Here is a 22,108-nt window from a genome sequence, read left to right as displayed (position 1 = left end):
CTGGATTCCGAGCCTTTGTTACTCCGCTTCTTGCGGACATTCAGAGAAATCCTCAAATTTGTCCTCTTCAGCTACACTGTGCTTTTCGGTGCCTTGCTTCTCGCCCGATGGACCACTTACTACATGGTGGGGAAGTAAAAAGACACAGATCCGACCTGCACTTGAATGTGGAACTCTTTATTCGCATTGAAAATATTTCATTTGGGATTTAAAAAAAAAAATAAAATACACACAACAGTAACATTTTAAGTGAAAATGTTCTTTCTTGCTTAAAGCTATCACAATGGTGTAGTCATTTTGTAAGAATGCACTTATTTAAACATGAAGTTGCAGGTAAACAAAAAAAAAAAAAAAAAGCAACATTGCACTGAACAATTTGAATTGCATCAAACTTTGCTTCTAATGTGTTGGTGTATTGTCTATTCTTTAACCTATATAATATATAAATTCAAAGTGGTCACAGTGAATTATGTTTTAAGAGCTGTCTCTAGTCCAAAAACCTATTGCATATGGGATACACTATTAGGGATTGATCTAAGTGATCAAATAGACATTTCAATTCATGTTGTGGCTGAGATATATTTTCTCCATACAGGACAAAGAAATGTAAAGAATTGTTTATATGTATTAATTCTTACTGTATTTATCAGCTGTTTATATTGCTTGGGTACTCCTCTCAAGACATTAACCAGGCTAAGCAATTATATATTATATGACTGATTTATGTCCAGTTTATGTCCTGTTGTATGATGTGAATCTGTTTCGATTAGAATGAAAATGTAAGGTATAATGTATTAAAGGGGATCTAAGAAGATATCTGTGTTTTGTTTCTAAACACATTAAATATGTTTGAAGTGCTGAAAACATAAGCAAAGACATACAACAATATAGTGCTGAATTGTTGAGATATAGCTTCGGCATCTTTTTCACTGTTTGAATTTTCCTGATTTTGTGGGCAGGGCTAAAACACAACCCTGTAACATCACGGGGCTGGGCGTATACTTTCTAGCGAGAGGTCCCTCCCCCCACTGTATAAGTACAAAGTGACGTCATCTCGTTTGGCTATGCTGCTCAGTTGTGAGTTAGCTGTGCTTAGCTTCCACAACAAGGCCCATTTACCACTCCAGCGTGCAGTTAGCAAGCTAGCGATGGCGACACCCCGAAAATGCGTCTTCGCTGGATGCCTCAATTTACGGAACAGCTCGGTGACATTTTTTTCAGCTCCCAAAAAATGAGGAAATGAGAAAGTGATGGATTGACTTTTTAAAGACATGCGGATAGCGAGCTGAACATCAACACCGCCAATAGACTATAGTGCACATTTTACGATAGTTCGTTTTATAAACTTTCACCAGAGACAACACGGTTTCGTGGAGAACTTGATACCAGTGAATGGGGCAGTGCGGACTGTAACTACCTGGGCTTCCTACGACCATCCCGCTGTCGTCAGACATTATGTCACCAACAACGAGGGTAAGTTGAATTGTGTGCTTATTTTTATGATGATAGTTCACAATAACCATTCGATTTTGAAGTTGAGCCTCCTAACGTGATTTTACATCATATAAACTATCACCCACTCAGTATGTTTGATTCCTTTTGGTGTAGCCATTCGACACGCCCACAGCATCTGAGAGCTGAGAGGTGCCCCTTATAATTCAAGATTTCAAACCTGATTTGATACACTTAATGATTTTTTTTAATTCATTCAAATTTAGTAGGCTGTTAACATGACTTTTCTCTGTGGTGTGTTGAATTTACATGTCATTTTTTTTTTTTTTTGGCCTGCTTAGTGCCACTTTAAAAGTTCAATGTAAAACTCATTTTGTGTTGACAAAAACTATGTGCGTGGTTGCATTTGATTTATTCGCGATACCAGTCCACACGGGCGGGGTTTTGGCGTTTCCGGTTGTTTCCGAAGCAAAATAATTTCATTAAAACAAAATCATAGTATGATTCAAACGGCGACATATTCTTGTGGTGTATTAAGAATCAGAGACAAACATTTAGGACTGCGTTAAAGATGGATATCTTGGCTCGCCCTCGCCGCTCTCCCGGTGTGACTCGTGCAATGTTTGCCAACGCCACCCGCGTTGCGCCATTTTGAAAGCGTAATGTGGGGAGAGGCAGGGACGAGGGAATTCTTAAAGTAGAGTGCAAAGTCTCAACACTTGTGTCGAGGAATACGCTGTTAACATTTGTTATTAGAAAAGATTACCTTTGAAAACAGTTGTGCCAAGGGCGTGTATGCTTCTCTTAAAAATAATAATAATAATAAAATAAAAAAAGATTGGCAGCAGCACTGTCAACTTCATTCCTCCACATCTCTGCGTCCAGACGCAGCCGGCAGCAGTGCTCAGTTCAGGGCCTGAGCCCACCTCAGACACCCCCCCCCCCTCCCTCCCCCCGGGTGGCTCACCATGGCAGGTAAAACTTGAGAGACACAGCCAGGCTGCGGTCAGTGCTTAGTGAGTCGCGAATAAAAGGCAACTCAACCTAGTCTGAAGGTGTTAAGCAAGCAGGGGTTAGCTATCGTGCTAGCCACATGCTAGTGCAGTGAGCGGACCTCTCTTGTTTCTCTCAACGAGCTCTTCAAACTGGGCTTTTGCCTCCTGCAGGGGTCGGTGATGAGAGCGACCAGGTGCAATGGTGCTTTTCCCAAGTCAAAGGAGCGATAGATGACGACGTCGCCGAAGGTGAGTCCAGCTGAGTTTGTGCTCGTTGGGACACTTGCTCCAAGCCGTTTTGAGCATATGTTCGATAGCCTTCATACTACTGCACACTAAATGGACAGCTACATGTTAGTTGTTGAGGCTAAACTGTGCACTACTTAACATCTGAATGTCAAGTTTTATTTCAGTAGTAGCACGCAGTAGTCAACTAGTGTACCGTTTTAGCCTCACTCATAACATGTAGTTGTCCTATAAATGCTCGAACGGATTTCGATAGATCCCTGCAATATCCAGCCTGAGGTCCATATATTAGTGCGGTCTTTGTCTTCACTAGTAAGACAATTCAGTGCACTTGTAGACTGTCTTACTTGTGATGTTTTTCCCATTACACTTGACATTTCTGGACACTAATAGGGCAACCTTAGCAAACTAGCAAGACAACTACACGTGACTCGTGGGGTAAAAAAAAAACAAAAAAACTACTACAGTACTAGACATTTTAGTGTTACAAGTCAAGTCCTGGAGTGTAGAGAATGCATGACACTTACCTACTAGTTGAGCCTAGTAGTGTTACTATGCACAGCACAGGAGTTTACTAGTAAGGCATAGGGTTAGCAGCAGTAGTAGAAAAACAATATTGCTAGTAAGACACAGTTCTACCCTAGTTGTTTCACTAGTGTGCTGAATTGTCTTACTCGCAAGAACAAAGAGTGTACTAGTACATGACTCTTATGCTGGACATTGAGGATATTGAAGAAATGCTCAAATGGCTTTCTCTAATTTTTGTTTTCATTGACACGTGGTGCGTGCAACTAGATGCTGAATCGAACAAATGTATACTAGTCCGTTTTGGTGGCGGTCATGCTGTGCAACTTCAGTTGGATGGGCTGCGCTCGTGTGTCACAGACCTGTTAAATGCCAAGGTTTCACCCAACATGTCAATAAGGTATCTTTACAATTTAACCAGTTTATTACACAGGCAAATCCATTCATCCATTTTCTGTATCGCCTATGCTGACGAGTGAATAGCAAATCTCTGGAAATTATTACCAAATGAGGAGTACATATTGAATACATTTTTCCTCATTTAGTACATCGATAGAGTGCGGTTCAAGTTCTTACATTTTTGCCTAGTTTCCTCACTTTGTCTAAGATCATAAAACAAATGTAAATATCAGACAAACATGACCCAAGTGAACTTAAAATGCTGTTTTTAAATGGTGATTTCATTTATTAAGGAAAAAACTATTCAAAGTTACCTGACCATGTGTGGAAAAAGTAATTACCCCCCTTGTTAAATCATGAAATCATTGTGGCTAATCACAATTTCTGGTGAATTTTCACTCATCACACCCAAGCCTGATTACCTCCAGACCTGTTCAAACAAGAAATCACTTACTTTACTACTTACTGTACACGCGTATTAAAAATATGTACAACTTAAAAACAGAGCAGTGTTGAAGGACGAAAAGAAACTTAAATTGAACCTAAAGAAGAAAACCCAAGATTAAGATGTTGCATGTTGGTGTGTAGTAAATAATAGTCTAATTATGCTGCAATAATAATAATATTATATTTATACAATAATATTTGTACAATAGTGCAAAGTGGGAAGTATATTATTAATTTGAATGTGGTGTATACTACATTGATGAATTATGTTACACAAGCAATCTGCTTAAAATATCTATTGATATGCATACTATGTAAATTATTAAAGACATTAAGATGAATACAAATATAAATGTTCTCTTAATATAGTACATCCCATATTCTACAGTCATGCTTGAATGTGAGATGTGTAATATGGACATTGGATAATAAATAAAATAAAAAGTATGTTACTATACGTGTGGGCAACGTTAGTTGGCCGAAGCTGACAAAGACACTACATGTACCGGTACTTGATTTCTTGCCATGTTTACTGTAGCATTACCTCATCAATGGTGCCAACGACATCAGTGATGTTTTGCTTGAGGTCGCTGATGTCCCGTACTTTGTTCAATAAACCACGATACACATTGGGCCTTTTCTTGAGGAGTGGCCATTTTTTAGGGGTTTATTTAACAGAACCTGTTCCCTCAAAAGCTGAAATACACAAATGCAATGTGATTAAAAACACTGATCACCAATATGTACTGTACAAAGAACAACACTAATTATTATAATGTATAACCGGTTGCTTTTGTATTATTTTTTTATTGTCAAGAGTCGTCGTCGACATTGAAATGTCAATCTACATTGTTTACAGTAAACTCAGCTTGAGAAGTTTCACCTAGTTGTAATGCATACCGAAAGCAATTATTACGGTTTTGTCCGCATCTTGACCTGTCAAATCTCCTGCTAAAAATACTTCTGCTACAATCTAACGGACGCCATCGTGCTGTTAAATGTGCGTGAGCTGCCTGACTGCTGTTGACTCCCAGCGCCATCTCTTGTGAGTCTCTTGTGACTTTGGGACTGTCAGACCTCGTCTGCCATTTTGTTCCCATAATAGACGACTCCAGCTGTGTGAGTTATTGAGAAAAAGAGGAAAGAGCTGCATCTTGTCCTCAGTTCAACTTGCATTCAATCTCTCATGTATTGTTTGCGCTGCGCTTTCACTGTTTGTTTGTCTGCTTTCTGTGGAAAAAGACGTGATGACACTTCAAATGTCATCCTTGTGTAGATATGCAAAATTCAGTTTTCAATGAAATGGAATACAGTAGAATAAGGAATGAGCCCTGCTGAGAATCGAGGGGGAAAAAATGAATGTAATTGATGCCCTCCCTAAAATGTTTTATATTTGCCTATTTTAATAGTTTAAAGTGCCATAAATATACCAAAAACTATGATCCCAAAACACTTTAATATCATTTCAAACCAATCTTGCAACATTTCACTTACAAATAAATAGCTCGCAGATGACTTGATTAAAAAGAAAATGCACAGCAAGTGCACATGCAGCAATGATTCTCCATAACTTGCACTAGCAACCCAGGCTAAACTTCGCTCCTCCCGACACACAGCGCTTGGGTGTGTCCGAAATCACCCACTAAGCGCTATATAGTGCACTATATAGTGGTTACGCCATTTTGTAGTGGTGCCCAAATACTTTCCCCAGAAAGCATAGCAAAAAGTACTGACCATCCGATGGTCACTCACCGAGCCGTGCTATACCATAATGCATTGTGTCTTCAGAGAAGAAGAATGGGGGTACTCGATGCCTCCCAATGGAGGGAGTGTGTGTTTGTGTTGTGAGCTCACTATATAGTGCAACTCTACATGGGGAGTAGTGAGTGAGTGAACTGATTTTTTTTTAGTGAATAGGTGGAGACACTTTCCAGAGAAAGAAAAGTGAATAGTGAACCGCAAACATGCAGGGGGTGCCTGTACGCTAACTCTTTGAAATGGTCAGTAGTTTCAACAAACACTTTCACTTTACTAAATCTGCAATAATCCTGTTACCCGGTACCTTTGTACCATTAAGGTTTATTGACTAGGCCCAAGCTACATGGACAGATTCAAAATAACTGTTGAGTAAGACATCTTGATTAATGTGGAAATCAACTGCACCATTAAAACATTTGTTTTACATTAATTAATCGTCCTTTGTGTTTGTATGAGCTTGTATGGGGAAGGGCTGTATCAGGCACATTGTGTGGTCTCCACTCTTTGTCAGTGTTAAGAATCGTGTTCACAATAGTGCCAGGCAGTAAACATGAATTGATTGTTGTACTGTATTGTATGATTAGATGTAACTGCGGTTCAAGGTGCCAATTGTGAGTTTACTGAGCTCTGCCTAATGTTACTGCACCTCAGCACCAGATCCGTGTGGTGTACTCTGTGAATAGCTTTGTGTCTTTGTTTTTTTTTTTTTTTTTTTTTTTTAACTCTGATTGGCATTATTATAGCAGATCATTGGTGACAAAAACAATCAAACCTAATGTTCCTTAACACTGTGGTTGCAAGTTAACTTGGACAGCGATCCAATGTCAAAGGAATATTGAAATGAAAATTCTAACAACACTACTGTGTTGACAGCTGACATCATATCTACTGTTGAGTTCAACCACTGTGGAGAGCTGCTTGCCACGGGAGACAAAGGAGGTCGTGTAGTCATATTTCAACAGGAGCCAGAGGTACTTTTTATGTAGACGTCCCAGATTATTTGAAGTCTCACATTGTCGTACCCGATGTGATCTTTGCTCTCGTTGTTTTAGAGCAAGAATCAGCCTCTGTGCCGTGGCGAATACAACGTTTACAGCACTTTTCAGAGCCATGAACCTGAGTTTGACTACCTGAAGAGCCTTGAGATCGAGGAGAAGATCAACAAAATTCGATGGTTGCCCCTGAAGAATGCTGCTCATTTCCTTTTATCTACAAATGGCAAGTTGACTTGTCTGTTGCAGAGATAATGCTATGTTGCTGTAATGCTATTTTTGACAACTTGTTTTCCAGAACTTTGGCCAAATAGGACAACTTCTCAACAGTTTAAATAAAAAAAAATAGATTAATATTAGATTCAAAATACATGTACATACAAGGAGAAATAAAACTTTTAGGGAACAAATTAATTTTTAGTTAAGGTGGTCAAAGACTGTAACGTCAGCCGAATATTGTAATTTCTTGTTTATTGTGCATTTTTTACTGTGCAATTTTTTTTATTAAAAATTGAGGGTGTGCATTGTACATGGGTGTACAAATACCACAATTAGTCAGCCTCAAGCTGGTGAAAATCAACGGAACAAACTTCCCTGCTAATACCTACTGCTTAGCAATATTACACTGTATAGAATAGGCTTTACACGATCAGGATTTTTGGGGCCGATCAGCGAGTTTAAAAAAAACGATCACAAGATGGAGCAATGTGTCTATTTAAATGACCTGTTCATTTGCTGTGTATACTTGTGTACTTACTTGATCAAACAATTCTAGTTACAATAAATAAGGTATCTTTGTTCATCTATTTATACCAGTGAGGCGTAGTGACAGACAGAACAAATGAATGGTCTTCTATTAGATGGCAAGAAGGACATACAGTAATTAATGTATCCACTTTTTGTGACATTTTTGTTTGTTGGTGTGCCGTGAGATTTTTCAATTGTAAAATATGTTCCTTGGTTCCATCTAGGTTGGAAATCACTGCTCTTGTCAGATCGTGTATTCTAATCAGTCAGGTCAAACGAACATTACAACATGACAGAAATAATGGGTGCTAACTTACTGTAATTAAATTACTTCACCCACACCAAAACTTTAGCGCATGATTTGACAGAACGGCGGCATGTTTACGTACAACCGATTTTGTCTTTATAATACAGTCGGCGGGGGCACGGTGGCCGACTGGTTAGAGCGTCAGCCTCACAGTTCTGAGGACCCGGGTTCAATCCCCGGCCCCGCCTGTGTGGAGTTTGCATGTTCTCCCCGTGCCTGCGTGGGTTTTCTCCGGGCACTCCAGTTTCCTCCCACATCCCAAAAACATGCATTGATTGAAGACTCTAAATTGCCCGTAGGTGTGACTGTGACTGCGAATGGTTGTTTGTTTGTATGTGCCCTGCGATTGGCTGGTAACCAGTTCAGGGTGTACCCCGCCTCCGGCCCGATGACAGCTGGGATAGGCTCCAGCACGCCCGCGACCCTACTGAGGAGAAGCGGCTCAGGAAATGGATGGATGGATGGAATACAGTCGGCACGATCCACTCTTGTCGTTGCCACGGTAACGAGTGTATCCCATGGCATTTGAGTTGACAAGATAAAGCCCAATGATTGTAAAAAACGGGATGCGGTGGTATCGTAATACAAGATTTTATTGCAGTAGTCTGACAGTGCAATCGTGAAAGAGCAAATTTGTCTTGTAGTCTGATCCGGGCATTACGTGTTGTCTGTCCCACACCGCCGACATGTTTTTTTTATTTTTTTTAATAACTTTATTGGCCGTCATATATTTACAGTACTACGTCAAAAGATACGCGACAAGGCTAATAATAAACTAGCTTTTTGATTTAAATATACTGTGCACGGTGGCGACGCGCAGTAAATGTCTTTTGCGGAGCCGATCAATGATGTCATTGGTCGGCTCGGTGAATTATGACATTAAAGCCAATCAGCATAAAATGCTAATTATCGGCCGATACCGATCAGGCCAATAAAATCGGTGTAAAATCTAGTATAGACTTATACCAGTACCAAGGCGTGTTTGATGTAACACAGCACGTGATTGAGCGTCTTAGTTTACTAGACGGCAGAAACGCTCACCCGTAAATGTGTAATATACCCTGTGCATGTGTGTACTTATAATTGCATAGACCAGGGGTCGGCAACCTTTTCTACTCAAAAGAGCCATTTGAAAACGCCTCCCAATAAAAACAAAGCACTCAGAGCCGCAACCCTTTTTGACATAATATAGCCATCCATCCATCCATTTTCTTTACCACTTATCGTCACTAGGGTCTCGTGGGCTGCTGGAGCCTATCCCAGCTATCTTCGGGCGGGAGGCGGGGTACACCTTGAACCGATCGCCAGCCAGTTGCAGGGCACAGAGAAACAAACAACCATTCGCACTCACATTCACACCGACGGGCATTTTAGAGTCTTCAATCAACCTAGCACGCATGTTTTTGGGATGTGGGAGGAAACCGGAGTGCCCGGAGAAAACTCACCCAGACACAGGGAGAACATGCAAACTCCACACAGGCAGGGTCAGCATTTGAACCCCGGTCCTCAGAACTGTGAGGCAGATGTGCTATATATATATATATATATAACCTGTATGCTATGTACAAAAAAACTTGCATTTATGAAATCAACGAACTGCTGCAGAGAACACAGAATTTTATTTCTGCATGTAACAAGAAGCATTTTACACTTGGTTGATGCTTAATTTCAAATAAAATACTCATTGTCTATTTGAGTGCCGTATTTAAGAAATAAAAATCCAAATTTACCCAACCCGCACTAAACGAAAAATGCAACGCCGCAGATGCCATCTGCATCTGTGTTTGATCATTTTATTGCGTGTAGTACTGGATTGTGCAATCAACTGTCCTCCTCGTATTGAGGAGACAAAAATCCAAACTCATCCAAATATCCACTGGCACTGAACCAACAATGCAAACCAAAATGTGCCGTCAGCTTCCGTGTTCCATCGCGTGTACTGGAGTGTACGGTCAACTGTTCATCAGTGGTGAAAGCAAAAGAATCTGCCCACGTAGCATTAAATGTTCTGTTATCTTCAGAAAATTTAATTTTCTTGGATTTATCCATCATTTACCTTCCAGCCAAGGGTCAAAAAGATCAATAAATCACGATGGTGGTGTGCTGGATTAATCTGGGCTGCTAGACATGATGTATGCCAGGTATACAAGATATTCGAGTGTCGCACATCGGTGGATGTGACTCATATTTTGGGCGATGGAAATGTTGAAAACGTTTTATTTTAATCTTACTCGTTCACCATAATCTTCAAATTTAGAATTATATTTCAAAACGAACAAACGAAAATAAAATTTATTTTAATAAAATACTCATTTATTTTCCAAAGTCACAGGGAGCCACAGCAGGAGGATGAAAGAGTTGCCAACTCCTGGAATAGACTAAATAACTGCTTCCGTAGGTGGAAGTATCTGTACAGTGTCTTTAAGGACGCGCACAGAGCGAGGCAAGCATTTTCAGCTTTCGTTTTGTTTGGCGTCTACGCAAAGGTAAGCATTTCCGGTTTACTGTAGAGAAGTTTAAAATTTCTTTGAAAACCCTAATAAAAAAGAAATACTTTGCGGATAATACCAGCCAGCAGGAAAATTAAGCTGCGAAAGTGCAATTTTGGGGGTTCGCTATATACTGGAGAGTGTATTATGCATGAGAAATGATAGTCATATTTGCTGGCTCTGACTGAAGTAGTTGACTAGCTTTGACATGCACTTTCAAAACATCTCAAGTAACTCATATCGATAAGTGACCCTGCCTCACAACATCAATGAATTGTAAGAGATTTTAGGACAATATTAAAGTTTTTTTCTGTCTATGCAACCACATGATGTAGTGATCAACCACAGATTTATAATAGTTGTTGATTTTGAGTAATCTGTTCTTTTTGCTTGTTTCCCTTTCCTCTCATAGATAAAACCATAAAGCTGTGGAAAATAAGCGAGCGAGACAAGCGACCAGAAGGTTACAATTTAAAAGAAGATGATGGTCGATATAGAGATCCAAATACAGTTACAACACTACGGGTGGGTATTTTTATTTTTTATTTTTTGCATGACATCACAATGAAACATGTTATCATCTACTATTGAAAAAAGACTCCCTAACATTATTCCCCAGGTCCCAATATTCAGGCCAATGGACCTGATGGTGGAGGCCAGCCCCCGGCGAGTGTTTGCCAACGCTCACACTTACCACATCAATTCCATCTCGGTCAACAGCGATTGTGAAACCTACCTGTCCTCGGATGATCTCCGCATCAACCTGTGGCACTTGGAGATCACCGATCGCAGCTTTAGTATCCTTTTACATGTAGCTCCTTGCAAACATCATCAGTGGCGGAAACTGCTTATCTTTTCCAGGCCGATAATTGATCACATCCTTTCCACTGTGGGAGTAGGCCGTCGTTTCAGAGACTGTAAAGGGGAAAAATGCAGTCGAACTATGTTAATGTCTGCCCATTGAGTTAAGTCTCTGAGTGGAAAGACTTCTTGTCACAATTAAAATTAAAGGCAAAGTGCGAGCAAAGCACAGAGTGCCAATTTAGTCCTGGGTAGTGGTTTGTTGAACACCCCCCCCCCCCCCCCCCACCCCCCCCAAAAAAATCCTCAATCAAATCCATCCATTCACCTTCCGTACCGCTTATCCTCACTGGGGTCGCGGGCGTGCTGGAACCTATCCCAGCTGACTCTTGGTGAGAGGCGGGGTACATCCTGAACTGGTCACATTCACACCTACAGGTAATTTAGAGTCTTCAATTAACCTACCATGCACGTTTTGGGGATGTGGGAGGAAACCGGAGTACCCGGAGAAAACCCAGGCAGGCACGGCGAGAACATGCAAACTCCACACGGGCGTGGCCGGAATTGAACGTGGGTCCTCAGAACTGTGAGACAGATGTGCTAACCAGCAACTCAGTCAAATCAATAATGTAATTTTAAAAACATGTTTACAAACTATGAACATTTTTGTGATTGTAGGGCAAATGCACAGCGATTTTCCAGGTTTAATTTAAAGTTGTGAAGTGTCCTCTTGCTGTTGGACCTGAACTTTCCCTACTCAGATATTGTTGACATTAAGCCAGCTAACATGGAGGAATTGACTGAGGTGATCACAGCATCAGAGTTTCATCCTAACCAATGCAATACGTTTGTGTACAGTAGCAGTAAAGGAGCCATCCGCTTGTGCGACATGAGGGCGTCAGCACTGTGTGACAACCATGCCAAATGTAAGCAGAAGTCATCATTGCTGGACAGCGGTGGCACCCCTAAAGTGAATCAAACCACACATAACCTGAAAAATATGAATTCCATTTTTAAAGTGTTAAAATGTGTAGTCTATAGTCTCAAAATAAGTTGTCAATCTTTTGAGTTACATGACAAGGATAAATGTATGTGGTAATGAGTTAAAGTACATTGTTTTTTTGTTTTGTTTTTTTACAGTGTTTGAAGAGCCAGAGGATCCAAACAATCGTTCGTTCTTCTCAGAAATAACGTCATCCATCTCTGATGTGAAGTTCAGCCACAGTGGACGTTACATGATGACCCGTGACTACCTGTCCATCAAAATCTGGGACCTCAATATGGAGACTCGCCCAGTGGAGATTTATCAGGTGTGTTCCTCTAGCTAAGATAAATGATTTAAACGCGTACCTTGGTCATTTTGTAGGTCTTCAAAATCGTTGTCCTCCATCAGGTGCATGAATATCTCAGGAGCAAGTTGTGTTCACTCTATGAGAACGATTGCATCTTTGACAAATTTGAGTGCTGTTGGAATGGGAACGACAGGTGAGGACGTACATTCTCTCTGTTGTTTTGCAGTCTGGCTTCTTTGTTCGGCGTTTTTTAATGTAATACCAATGAAGCTACTCACAAGGCTGTTTGCGGTTCTGTTAAAAGTGGCAAGACGGAAGCATTCTCTTCTTCCTTAACATTTACTATAGTGTTTGTTTTGTTAATTTTGTTTACTGTCCAGCTTACCCAAATCTGTGTCTTTATCACTTTCTGCCGTGTCTGCAGCGTGGTCATGACGGGTTCCTACAATAACTTCTTCAGGATGTTTGACCGAGGCTACAGGAATGATGTGACCCTGGAGGCGTCAAGGGAGCACAGCAAACCGCAGTCTGTCCTGAAACCCCGCAAAGTAAGCTCGGGTGGGAAGCGCAAAAAGGATGAGATCAGTGTAGACAGTTTGGACTTTAACAAGAAGATCCTCCACACTGCCTGGCATCCCATGGACAACATTATTGCTGTGGCCACCACCAATAACCTGTATATATTCCAGGACAAACTAAACTAGCATTTGATGAGCTCCATTACAGACACAACATCTGTCTAAATGCTCAAATCTGGCTCAGACCTTGGGTATGACTGATCATCACAAGCCCATTTTTCATGTGTAATACAAAATGAACATCCAGGCTTTGTTGAGCTAATTACTGTAAAGACTTTGGGATTCAGGGGCTCTCTTTCCCTCCAATAGAAGCACTTGTTCATCCAGCTACTAATTCCAACCCCACTACATCCCAGACCAAAGGGAAGATGTGTTAATACAAAAACAAAAATCATTTGTACATTAGTGCCATTGCTGATTGTTAATGCATTCTTTGTTGCTACAACATTTTGTTAGTTTTAGCAGGAAAAAGTCTAATTGTAGACTCATTTGCACTGACATGAAACATTGCTGATACACGTGGTTGACACTCCGTATTTGCCTCCACACATTCGTCAACTTGCCAAAGTCACTCAGCACTCCTTCTCGTTAGTTTATTTTGTTAAAGGGCCAGACCAGGATTACTCCTGTTAAGGTTATTCTTGAAAGGTGTTCTACAAACATTACTGCCACAAATTCTTTCTGCGAGATAACAATATGTACCATCTGAAATGTTTATCCTAAAATTCCCTGTCGTTTACACTGATTTTCTTAGCAGTAAGGATGTCAAGTTGCACTTGAAAATGACTTCTACCACACAGCGGTCTTCTGAATCACTTAATTTACCTGGTTAGTTCCGTTTGACATAAACTGGTTATATTTTCTAAATACACACATCTGATGTTAGTTACTTTCAGTATAGCTAATAAATACATTTTCATCGGCAGCATCATTCACATACATTTAAATAGTGTGTGTATATATAATGGCTATAGTTTGTAAAATGGTGAGCAGTGGTGCAGATGCAATTCTGTTAAAGAATGAAAATTGTCAACAACATGGTTGCCTTTGGACACTCTATGCACACACGTGGCAGGTATTGAGCTTGGGGAAAATGAATCATGCCAAAGAAAGCCGTACTTTACTCCTGCAAATTATAATCTGTTAGTTAATGCCCTGCTCAATCCTTACCAATGAGAGTGGACCACCAACAGCAGCTCAGGCTGAAAGGCTGGTAATTCTGTACGTAGGGTGGCGCAGATATTTTGTGATGTCAAAGTCGGATGCTGCTTCCAACCTCTCCAGGACAAAGAAAAAAAAACACTAATCTGTTGTGTTGCAAACAGATAACCCCCTGGATCAAGTTTCATTTTAATGAAGTTTTATACTGTACCTCTGAAGAGAAATATAGTCACAACAGGTGATTTGTTTTTGGATAAATTAAAGCAACAGTTCCAGTTTGATCACTAATGTTTAAAGTTGAGTTGTCTGTTGGCTGGTTGCTTGTAGATGGAAGGCCGCATGACAGCCTACAAACATACAGTTCAATCTGGGCATTTGTTGAAAGTTCTGTGATGTCAAGCAAGGAGAAGAGAAGCATGGTTTTCTGAGGTGGGCAAATATTTTTCAACACTTCTTTTAAATCATATCTGTGAAAGCATAGGCAGTATCTGGTCTGAAAGGGGCGAAAGGCATTTTTCAACATACTCTTTTTCAAAGCCAGTCATGTGACTTTCGCCTTATTTTCTTGAAAGGGTATCTGTTCTATAAGCTTTAAAAATATATATATTATTATTTAAGGGGAGACTTTGTGAAGCACTTGGTTTGCAGATGATTGTTTAATGTCCTTGAAGAAATTACTTAAAATTTTATGTCTGCTACTTTTATGCTATGCCTTGCCTCTGTCATAAATTTCCAATCTTGTGGCGCAAACGGGTGGAGGATTTCTTTCTTTTACTTACTGTTGTTGTCGTCGTCGTCCTGTTTTTTTTTTTTTTTTTTTTTTTTTTTTTTTTTTTTTTTTATAAATCGAAGTTAACGTCTGTCCAATTTACAGAGCAATTTTTACAATTACTGGAATGCCAAGAAAATAAGGTAGTGATGAGGTCACTTCGTCAGGGCTGTGCATAATACCCTTCAGTAATGGGGCATTTTCAAAACCTCTGGGTTTGTATAATAATCAGTAAGATTAGTGGCCGCTCGAGGCAATCGTTCTCAACAACAGTATGTCCTTGGGTTTTGTGTAAAAAGCAAAGGCAGCCTGATCCTGGGTTACGACTGGTGCTGCTAACTTGGAGGATCTCTGCGAAAAGAGGCAAACGGTGTGTTTGAAGATTCTCGCAACACCCTTAAACAGCGCACGATCAGAGGCCGTGTAGCTTAAGCTCGAGCCCCATTAGTCACCAAACAGATCCAAATGTGTGGGAAAACATCACTGCCAACTTATAGCCGGTATGGTCATTACCCTTGTTTGAAAACATTTACTGACAACATTTAAAAAATAAAAAAATAGAATTGTGTTTATTGCTACTGCACTGGATATTTTGAAAACTACAAAACTCCCATTTGCCTTTCTTTTCAAGTATTAAGAATTAAGATAACCTGACAAATCCACTTCTAGCGTGCCAGACAGGAGATACCAGTGCTCCATGTTCAAAACTTTGTAGAAAGCAGGTTCTCAGTACTCAATTTTTTTAAAAATGCCTTAATCAAAAGAATATGGAATTTGATTGTGTTACAGCTAATTGTTATGAACCTATGGTGAATTAAAAGACTGAAATTACAACATTGGATGTATGTTTTTTTTGTTTTGTTTTCTGACAGTACCATCATATATACTGTATCCTTTGGGTTAAATGCACTTTTATTTTTGGGATGTTGAAATTCTATGAATTATTTCTTTCAAGGGGTTCTTAAATAAAAGATGGAAGAAGCGTTTTGGAAGTCTGTCTGGGGTGGCAAATTACTCAATTGTACGGCTTATTTTTCAGATGGAATCAATTACTAGATACCAAGGAATGCATTTAAAAATTAAAATAACACGGTTTATGAGTGAGATCATAGCGTATATTGTTCTATGGAATGTAGTATAGTGACATAAATTCCTCAAAAATGGGTTTTATTTTCGTTTTACTAAGAAGCCGTTGTGGTGCTTTCACAGTGAATTACTGCTACGGCAAATTCTTGAAGTTGAGTTTACTGAGTACTTCGTCCACCATTCGTGATTAAAGCCTACACAATAAATGGATAAGTCATCACAAGGCCTTGTGCTTCTGTCAGGGCTTGTTTGGCTCTACACATCACAATAGACGTATTTCGACATGAAAGATAGTCGACAATTATCGAGTCAAAACGCGGCCTTTTGCTGTCTCATCCGGACTGTGGACAGACACTGCGCATGCGCAAACCCTGGTCATGTTGACGAATGCTAAAACTGAGAAGTCAACATGTCCACCGCTGCTGCTCAACAAAACAATAACGAAGAGCCCGGACTTCACGGTACGTAACATCGTTCGTCTTTTTGGCTTTCACATAACCTGAAGCTATTTCAGGTTTACGTCTGTCTTTCGAGTATAATGGTGCTGCAGCAATTTTGGGCTAAAGTTATATCGGGTAAAAGCGTTTCCTCATCCTCTTGGAGGGACGGCGGGTGATGTTGTTTGACGTTGGTGAGAGAAAGCCAATAGGGTTGCGCCAATTATTTTACTGATGGCAATTGTAGCCAATCAAAGAGCCAACCCAGAGTTGGGCGGACTCTAACCAAAATTAAAACAACTTGGAGACAAAACGAAAGACTAACATTGCGTTGCTTTTTATTTAAAGCTTTTCCGCGGAGTCATCAATACTTTGGGGTTTTGAATACGTTGATTGACCATGCATGCACTGTATTTCTAATTTAATTTTTTAAAATTAAGATGTTATTTGACGTTCGTAGCGACAGCTTTTTTTTTTTTTTTTTTTTTTTGCGTTGTCACTGCTAAGAAATATTTTAGACGAATAACTGGGCCGTGGTATGTTCACACGCAAAAATAAAAATAATAAAAATGTAGAGTATGAGCATCATATCTGGATCAGCGACACGTCGGAGCAGCCTGTCTGTTACGCAACAGAGACCTGCATTGTTGATATGGTTATAAAATACATTCGGCCATTCTCGGGCAGGTCGTTCAATCGTCCTATGGTCAATACGTCCGATTTGTTCGTAGTATAATATAAACGGACAAAAATAAAATGCATTTCGTGCGATTTGTTTGCATTCTGTGTGCAGCCAACCTGGTTGTAATGAATTGCATAACGCCCTCCTGGCTAGGAGGGGGGGGGCGGGGGGGGAAACTTGCTGTTAGTAGGGCAGTGGCACAGGGATGGACGCTATCACTGATGCAGTGCAGCTATTCTGAATACAACGCTTCATGCATTAATGGTTGTTATGCCCGATTTTAAATTGAATACTGTAAAACTAACTTCAGCATTTTGTGTTTCCAAGGCTCTTGGGTGGAGTTGGAGTTGAACGGAAACACAGGAGCTCAGTGCGTGCACGCCAGCTTGCAAATATCAGCTGCTGCAGACCAAATAAATGCAAACGCTGGCACGAGTCAGACCTTGCAAGTAGTGCCCGAGCTAGATGAAACCCTGATCGGAGGACTCGAACACGTGCCGTCATCCTCCTCCATTCACAATGGAGACATGGAGAAGATCCTCTTGGATGCACAGCATGAATCCAGCCCGAGTAATTCTTCGTGTGAAAGGTGCGGCTAAAGTTATGTGCCGCACGGTGTCAGTAGTATCCAAACATATTTATGAACCACAATGTGTCACCTCAGTCCCCACAGGCCACAGAGTCCCAACCAAGATGAGGGTCAGATCACCTTTGATGTGGACATGTCCAGTCCGAGAGGTAGTCAGGTAAAAGTCACACCTTATTTCAACCTTTCAAAAATACACAACAATTTGTTTCTATTCCTGAAACACAATCTCAGATTGGGGTCCCGGATGTACGCCAGCCTCTCCAGTTTACCTGCGACCCTCGTGACGACAAGAGCTACAGAAAACGGATGTCAAATCCTTGCCAGTCAAAGTGTTGTTGTCGTAAAATATTTATCAAATGTACAGGCAATGTTTTTCTTAACAGGTTACACTAAAACATAAATAACAATATGCCTCTTCTGACTGAATATGGGGAAACTTGACGCTTACGTAAGCTGTGATCGGAAAGATTTAAAAACAATTTATACTGTATGTCTATACAGTATATTAGCATAGCTTTGATGATGGGTGCCAGATGCAGTGGCCATTGCCAAGAGGGATAACTGCTTGCGCTTTAAAGGTGAAGCTCTTGGCTCGTCAAATAAAGACCGCCCACAGCAAACTTTGCATTCTGTACATTCCGTTTTTTATTTTTTTATTTTTATTTTTATTTATTTTTTTAAACTGAGCAACAGCAACCAGGACGACGGATGCACGTTCCATTTTTTAATGTTGCAAGAAGTTGTATTTCTGGTGCTACGGTCATCGTCGCATACAGTATCTTTGCCATCACTGGTGCCCATCTGTGGCAGTTTCGCCCCGACAAAGAAACACTATAGACCAAAGAAAAAGCAAAACACTCAAAATTGTACAACACTACGTCATGATTGTGATCATCTGTCTTGACTATTTGTTCCTTTCGCATTTGCAGTCAGAAGAAGACGACGGAGGCACGGACAAAGACAGAGAGGATGACATCCTCATGAACAAAGAAGTAGATTGGGTTGCTGACTGGTCCAGCAGGCCAGAAAACATTCCACCCAAGTGAGCAGGCTCCTTCATCTTGTTTCGCATCTTGATGAGGGCTTTTATGTTTTTCATTTTTTTCAATGGTGCTGATTGTTTGATGTTATCTTTTCAGGGAATTCCACTTTAGGCACCCCCGGCGTTCAGTATCGCTCAGTATGAGAAAGAGTGGCGTTATGAAGAAAGGCGGCGTTTTCTCCGCTGAATTCCTCAAAGTTTTCATCCCGTCGCTTCTCATTTCACACATCCTCGCGCTCGGAATCGGGTACGAAGTTGTATGTTTTACAGCCATTCACACATTGGGGGATGCACGTGATTTTCCAAAATCAAACTTCTTTTAGACTCTGATGATCAATCAAATATTCTTGTAGTCTCTCTGCTCGACCCGGTACCTACTGACTCACAGACCGGAACCGGTCTGCAGCCCAGTGGTTGGGGACTGCCGCCTGAGATAATTGACAATGCGTATGTTATTGTGTGTTCATCACTTTATAATATATTTTTCCCTGTCTGACATATACCAAGAATGATTTACCCGTTTCCTACACACTAAAGCTTTCGTCATAAGAAAACAAAACCGTTGTCGGATACAGATTGTCTGTTACAACGCTGTTATAATTGTTATGTAAGAGATGTTTCTAATCCCTTTGAGCCCCGTTCCGTGTCAATAATTTCCCGTTTGTTTTGTCTTTGAAGGGTGTACATCGGTAAAAGGCTCGCCACAGCCTCCGCCAGCTCTTACTGAGTGAGCAGTGCCTGGACGTCTTCCCGTCTTTCAAGCAGCCTGTGATCACGTGTTTCTCTGCAGTCGTCGCGCGCGCACATTTGCCCTCCCAATCCATGTTCGATTGTGTCACATTGTAAGTGTATGTACACGTTGTAATGTGGGTACTCCTTCTCATCTTGACCCAAGGCCATCGCAGTTGACTTGCATCCACTCGATTTTCCAGATGGGAAATATTCATCATGTTCCAATACAAATGCAAAATTGACAAGGGTTTGGCCTCAGTTTGTTTTAAGTTTAGGGATGGGTCTCTCTGAAATTTCAACAAATGTTTTGTTGTTTAATCACAAGACAATCTGGCCGAGTCGCCCTACTATGTTACTCGCCAGTGTCTACGAACCAAAATTATGCGCCATATCTAATATATGAAAAGTACAGGTGGTGACAGAAGGAACTTGTAATGCCTTAACTTTCTGAGCTGAACTTTAGAGGTGCCGTTGTCGAAGGAAACTAATAAAAATGCTGCACACATGTTTTCGGAATAGAAGCTTGATCATTTTTACCTTCAGTGGTTTTCTTTTTAAAGCTTCATGTTTTGAAGCTGAAAATCCTAAACCTTGATCTACCATGTAGCCAGCAACTTTTGCATTTTGTGGTATTTGACTATATTATGATAGTGGAACTTGGGCCGGGCGGCAATGTACCAGGCCATATGCTGTTTTTTTGTTTGTTTTTGTTTTGTTTTAAATTATTAGTGTTTTTGCTTTTATATACAGTATTTCTTTTTAACACATATTACAGCAACAATGGCAAAGCGTCAAATGTATATCTTCTACCGCTGCACATTTTCATTATATTATTTTTTGGAACTTCCCTGACATGCTATGCTATTTAAATGCAGATGTGAAGATACTTAAAGCTGTGATCTGCTCCGTTTAGTAGAAACTCCCTGATATTGTATCAATAATACATCGTATTAATGCATAATATTGTATCAATAATCCATCATATTCATGCATAATATATGTTTATGTTTAGTGTCAGTGGTGTGTTTTTGCTGTCATTTACGTCACCGTTTGAGGCAGAACCCACCACTGAATAAGCTGTTTCCACGAGCCGGATTTTATCTAAATGTCACTGTCTATCATTTCCAGTGTGATTTAATATGTACAATGCGTGTAAACCTCCAAAAGAAATAGTACGTAGGCAAGCATTTACTAATTTAAACGCATGTAATTTGTGTATATTGATGCTTATAATGATAATGAAGATTAATGACTGGATGAGTCATTTGTCAGTGTTTTAAAATTGATGACATTGTGACGTAATGTGAAACCCAAACCTATTGTTTTGACTGCTGTGGAAGATTGGGTGTTTAAAACACTCAATGTGGGTTTTCAGTGCATTACATAACACGTATTAAGACCTTACTCTTAAATATCACTATGGGCTTGTGTACTGTTATTGAGACAGTGACTCGGAATATAGCATCAATTTCCATGAAAGTAGTCGTAATGACTCGAGCGTGTCTGTGATTATTGACAGGCTTCTGCACAGCGGGTAAGCAAGTCGAAAACAATGGAAATGTTGAATTTACTTTGTACTGAATAAAGCATAAATCTGGTCATCTGAAAGTCAGTTCCCATGTATTAATACACACTCCAATATGAGATGTGTGTGTGCGCGCGCGCATACTGATTGTATGTGTAAATACAGTGGATAATTTTTTTTTTTTAAAGTCTACACACCCCTGTTTAAATGTCAGGTTTTTGTGATATAAAAAAAAATCACACCAAAATAAACTAATTTCAAAACATTTTTCACCATTAACGTGACCTATGTACAACCAACTCAATAAATAAATTTTAAAAACAATTCCAACAGGGAAAATGAATTGAGATAATGCGGTTGCACAAGTGTGCACACTTTCTAATTGGGGATGTGGCTGTGTTCAGAATTAACCAATCACATTCGAACTCGTTAAATGGGAGTAAGCGCACACCTGCCACCATTTAAAGTGCTTTCAATTCAGTCTTAATTTCAGCTGTTCTAGTAGGCCTTTCCTGCACAAAATCACAACAAAGGTATAAAGCTTGTTTATATATATTTTTCCGAAATCCAGTTCAGTTTTTACTTTTCAATGTTCATGTACAGTACGTTTTTTTATTATTCATGGTACAGTTCAGTGTTATGTAACTTTTAAAAACAGTACATACATTTGCAGTTAATCATTGAGAAGGGCTTGTTTTTTAACATGACAAGTACAATTTTTATTTCACTTTCATGTGCACTACATTTGAATTGAATCAATATTTAAGTAGTTTTTTTTTTTTATTTTCTGGATCCATTTTTTAGGAATAAAGCCTGCCTCATTTTTTTCATGAACTTTTAGGCCTACTACATTACTGTGTTTATTAGTCGTTCAAGTGGCACTTGGAGAGTTAAGTATTTTTTTTTTAGGTGGTGCTTGGTGTAAAAAAAATAAAAATTGAGAACTACTAGCTCTGTCTAGCAGTTTGCACCAAATTCGCCCAAAAGTTCAACCTTAGTTTCAAAATGTTACAAAAACACACTCGAAATCTACTCAACGCATACGGAAAGTGCATTA

At 39.9% G+C, this 22,108-nt stretch overlaps 2 protein-coding genes across 3 annotated transcripts; both read left to right on the top strand.

Moving 5' to 3' along the window:
- The first annotated feature begins 1,425 nt into the window (after positions 1-1,425).
- ppp2r2aa (protein phosphatase 2, regulatory subunit B, alpha a) lies at positions 1,426-14,986 on the top strand. 2 transcript variants are annotated; one of them, XM_061671459.1, is made up of 11 exons: positions 1,426-1,473; positions 2,338-2,427; positions 2,619-2,696; positions 6,696-6,793; positions 6,875-7,040; positions 10,770-10,882; positions 10,977-11,154; positions 11,920-12,084; positions 12,299-12,468; positions 12,552-12,643; positions 12,875-14,986. In XM_061671459.1, the coding sequence occupies exons 2-11, from the start codon at positions 2,421-2,423 to the stop codon at positions 13,152-13,154; spliced, it is 1,347 nt and encodes a 448-aa protein (XP_061527443.1). In that variant the 5' UTR covers positions 1,426-1,473; positions 2,338-2,420; the 3' UTR covers positions 13,155-14,986. The 2 variants fall into 2 exon arrangements, with proteins under 2 accessions (XP_061527443.1, XP_061527442.1); XM_061671458.1 differs by lacking the exon at positions 1,426-1,473 and having other exon boundaries at positions 2,238-2,427.
- Positions 14,987-16,419: 1,433 nt separating this feature from the next.
- On the top strand, positions 16,420-21,316 carry bnip3la (BCL2 interacting protein 3 like a). The gene is made up of 6 exons (XM_061671457.1): positions 16,420-16,505; positions 17,491-17,752; positions 17,828-17,909; positions 18,682-18,794; positions 18,892-19,041; positions 19,473-21,316. Exons 1-6 carry the CDS (start codon positions 16,454-16,456, stop codon positions 19,519-19,521), a joined length of 708 nt encoding a protein of 235 aa, XP_061527441.1. The 5' UTR covers positions 16,420-16,453; the 3' UTR covers positions 19,522-21,316.
- Positions 21,317-22,108: the final 792 nt, after the last annotated feature.

This window comes from Phycodurus eques, chromosome 3 (genome assembly GCF_024500275.1).
Source record: "Phycodurus eques isolate BA_2022a chromosome 3, UOR_Pequ_1.1, whole genome shotgun sequence".
Taxonomy (NCBI): domain Eukaryota; kingdom Metazoa; phylum Chordata; class Actinopteri; order Syngnathiformes; family Syngnathidae; genus Phycodurus; species Phycodurus eques.
Note: the sequence above shows the minus strand (reverse complement) of the source record. Positions and strands in the feature narration are given on the sequence as shown.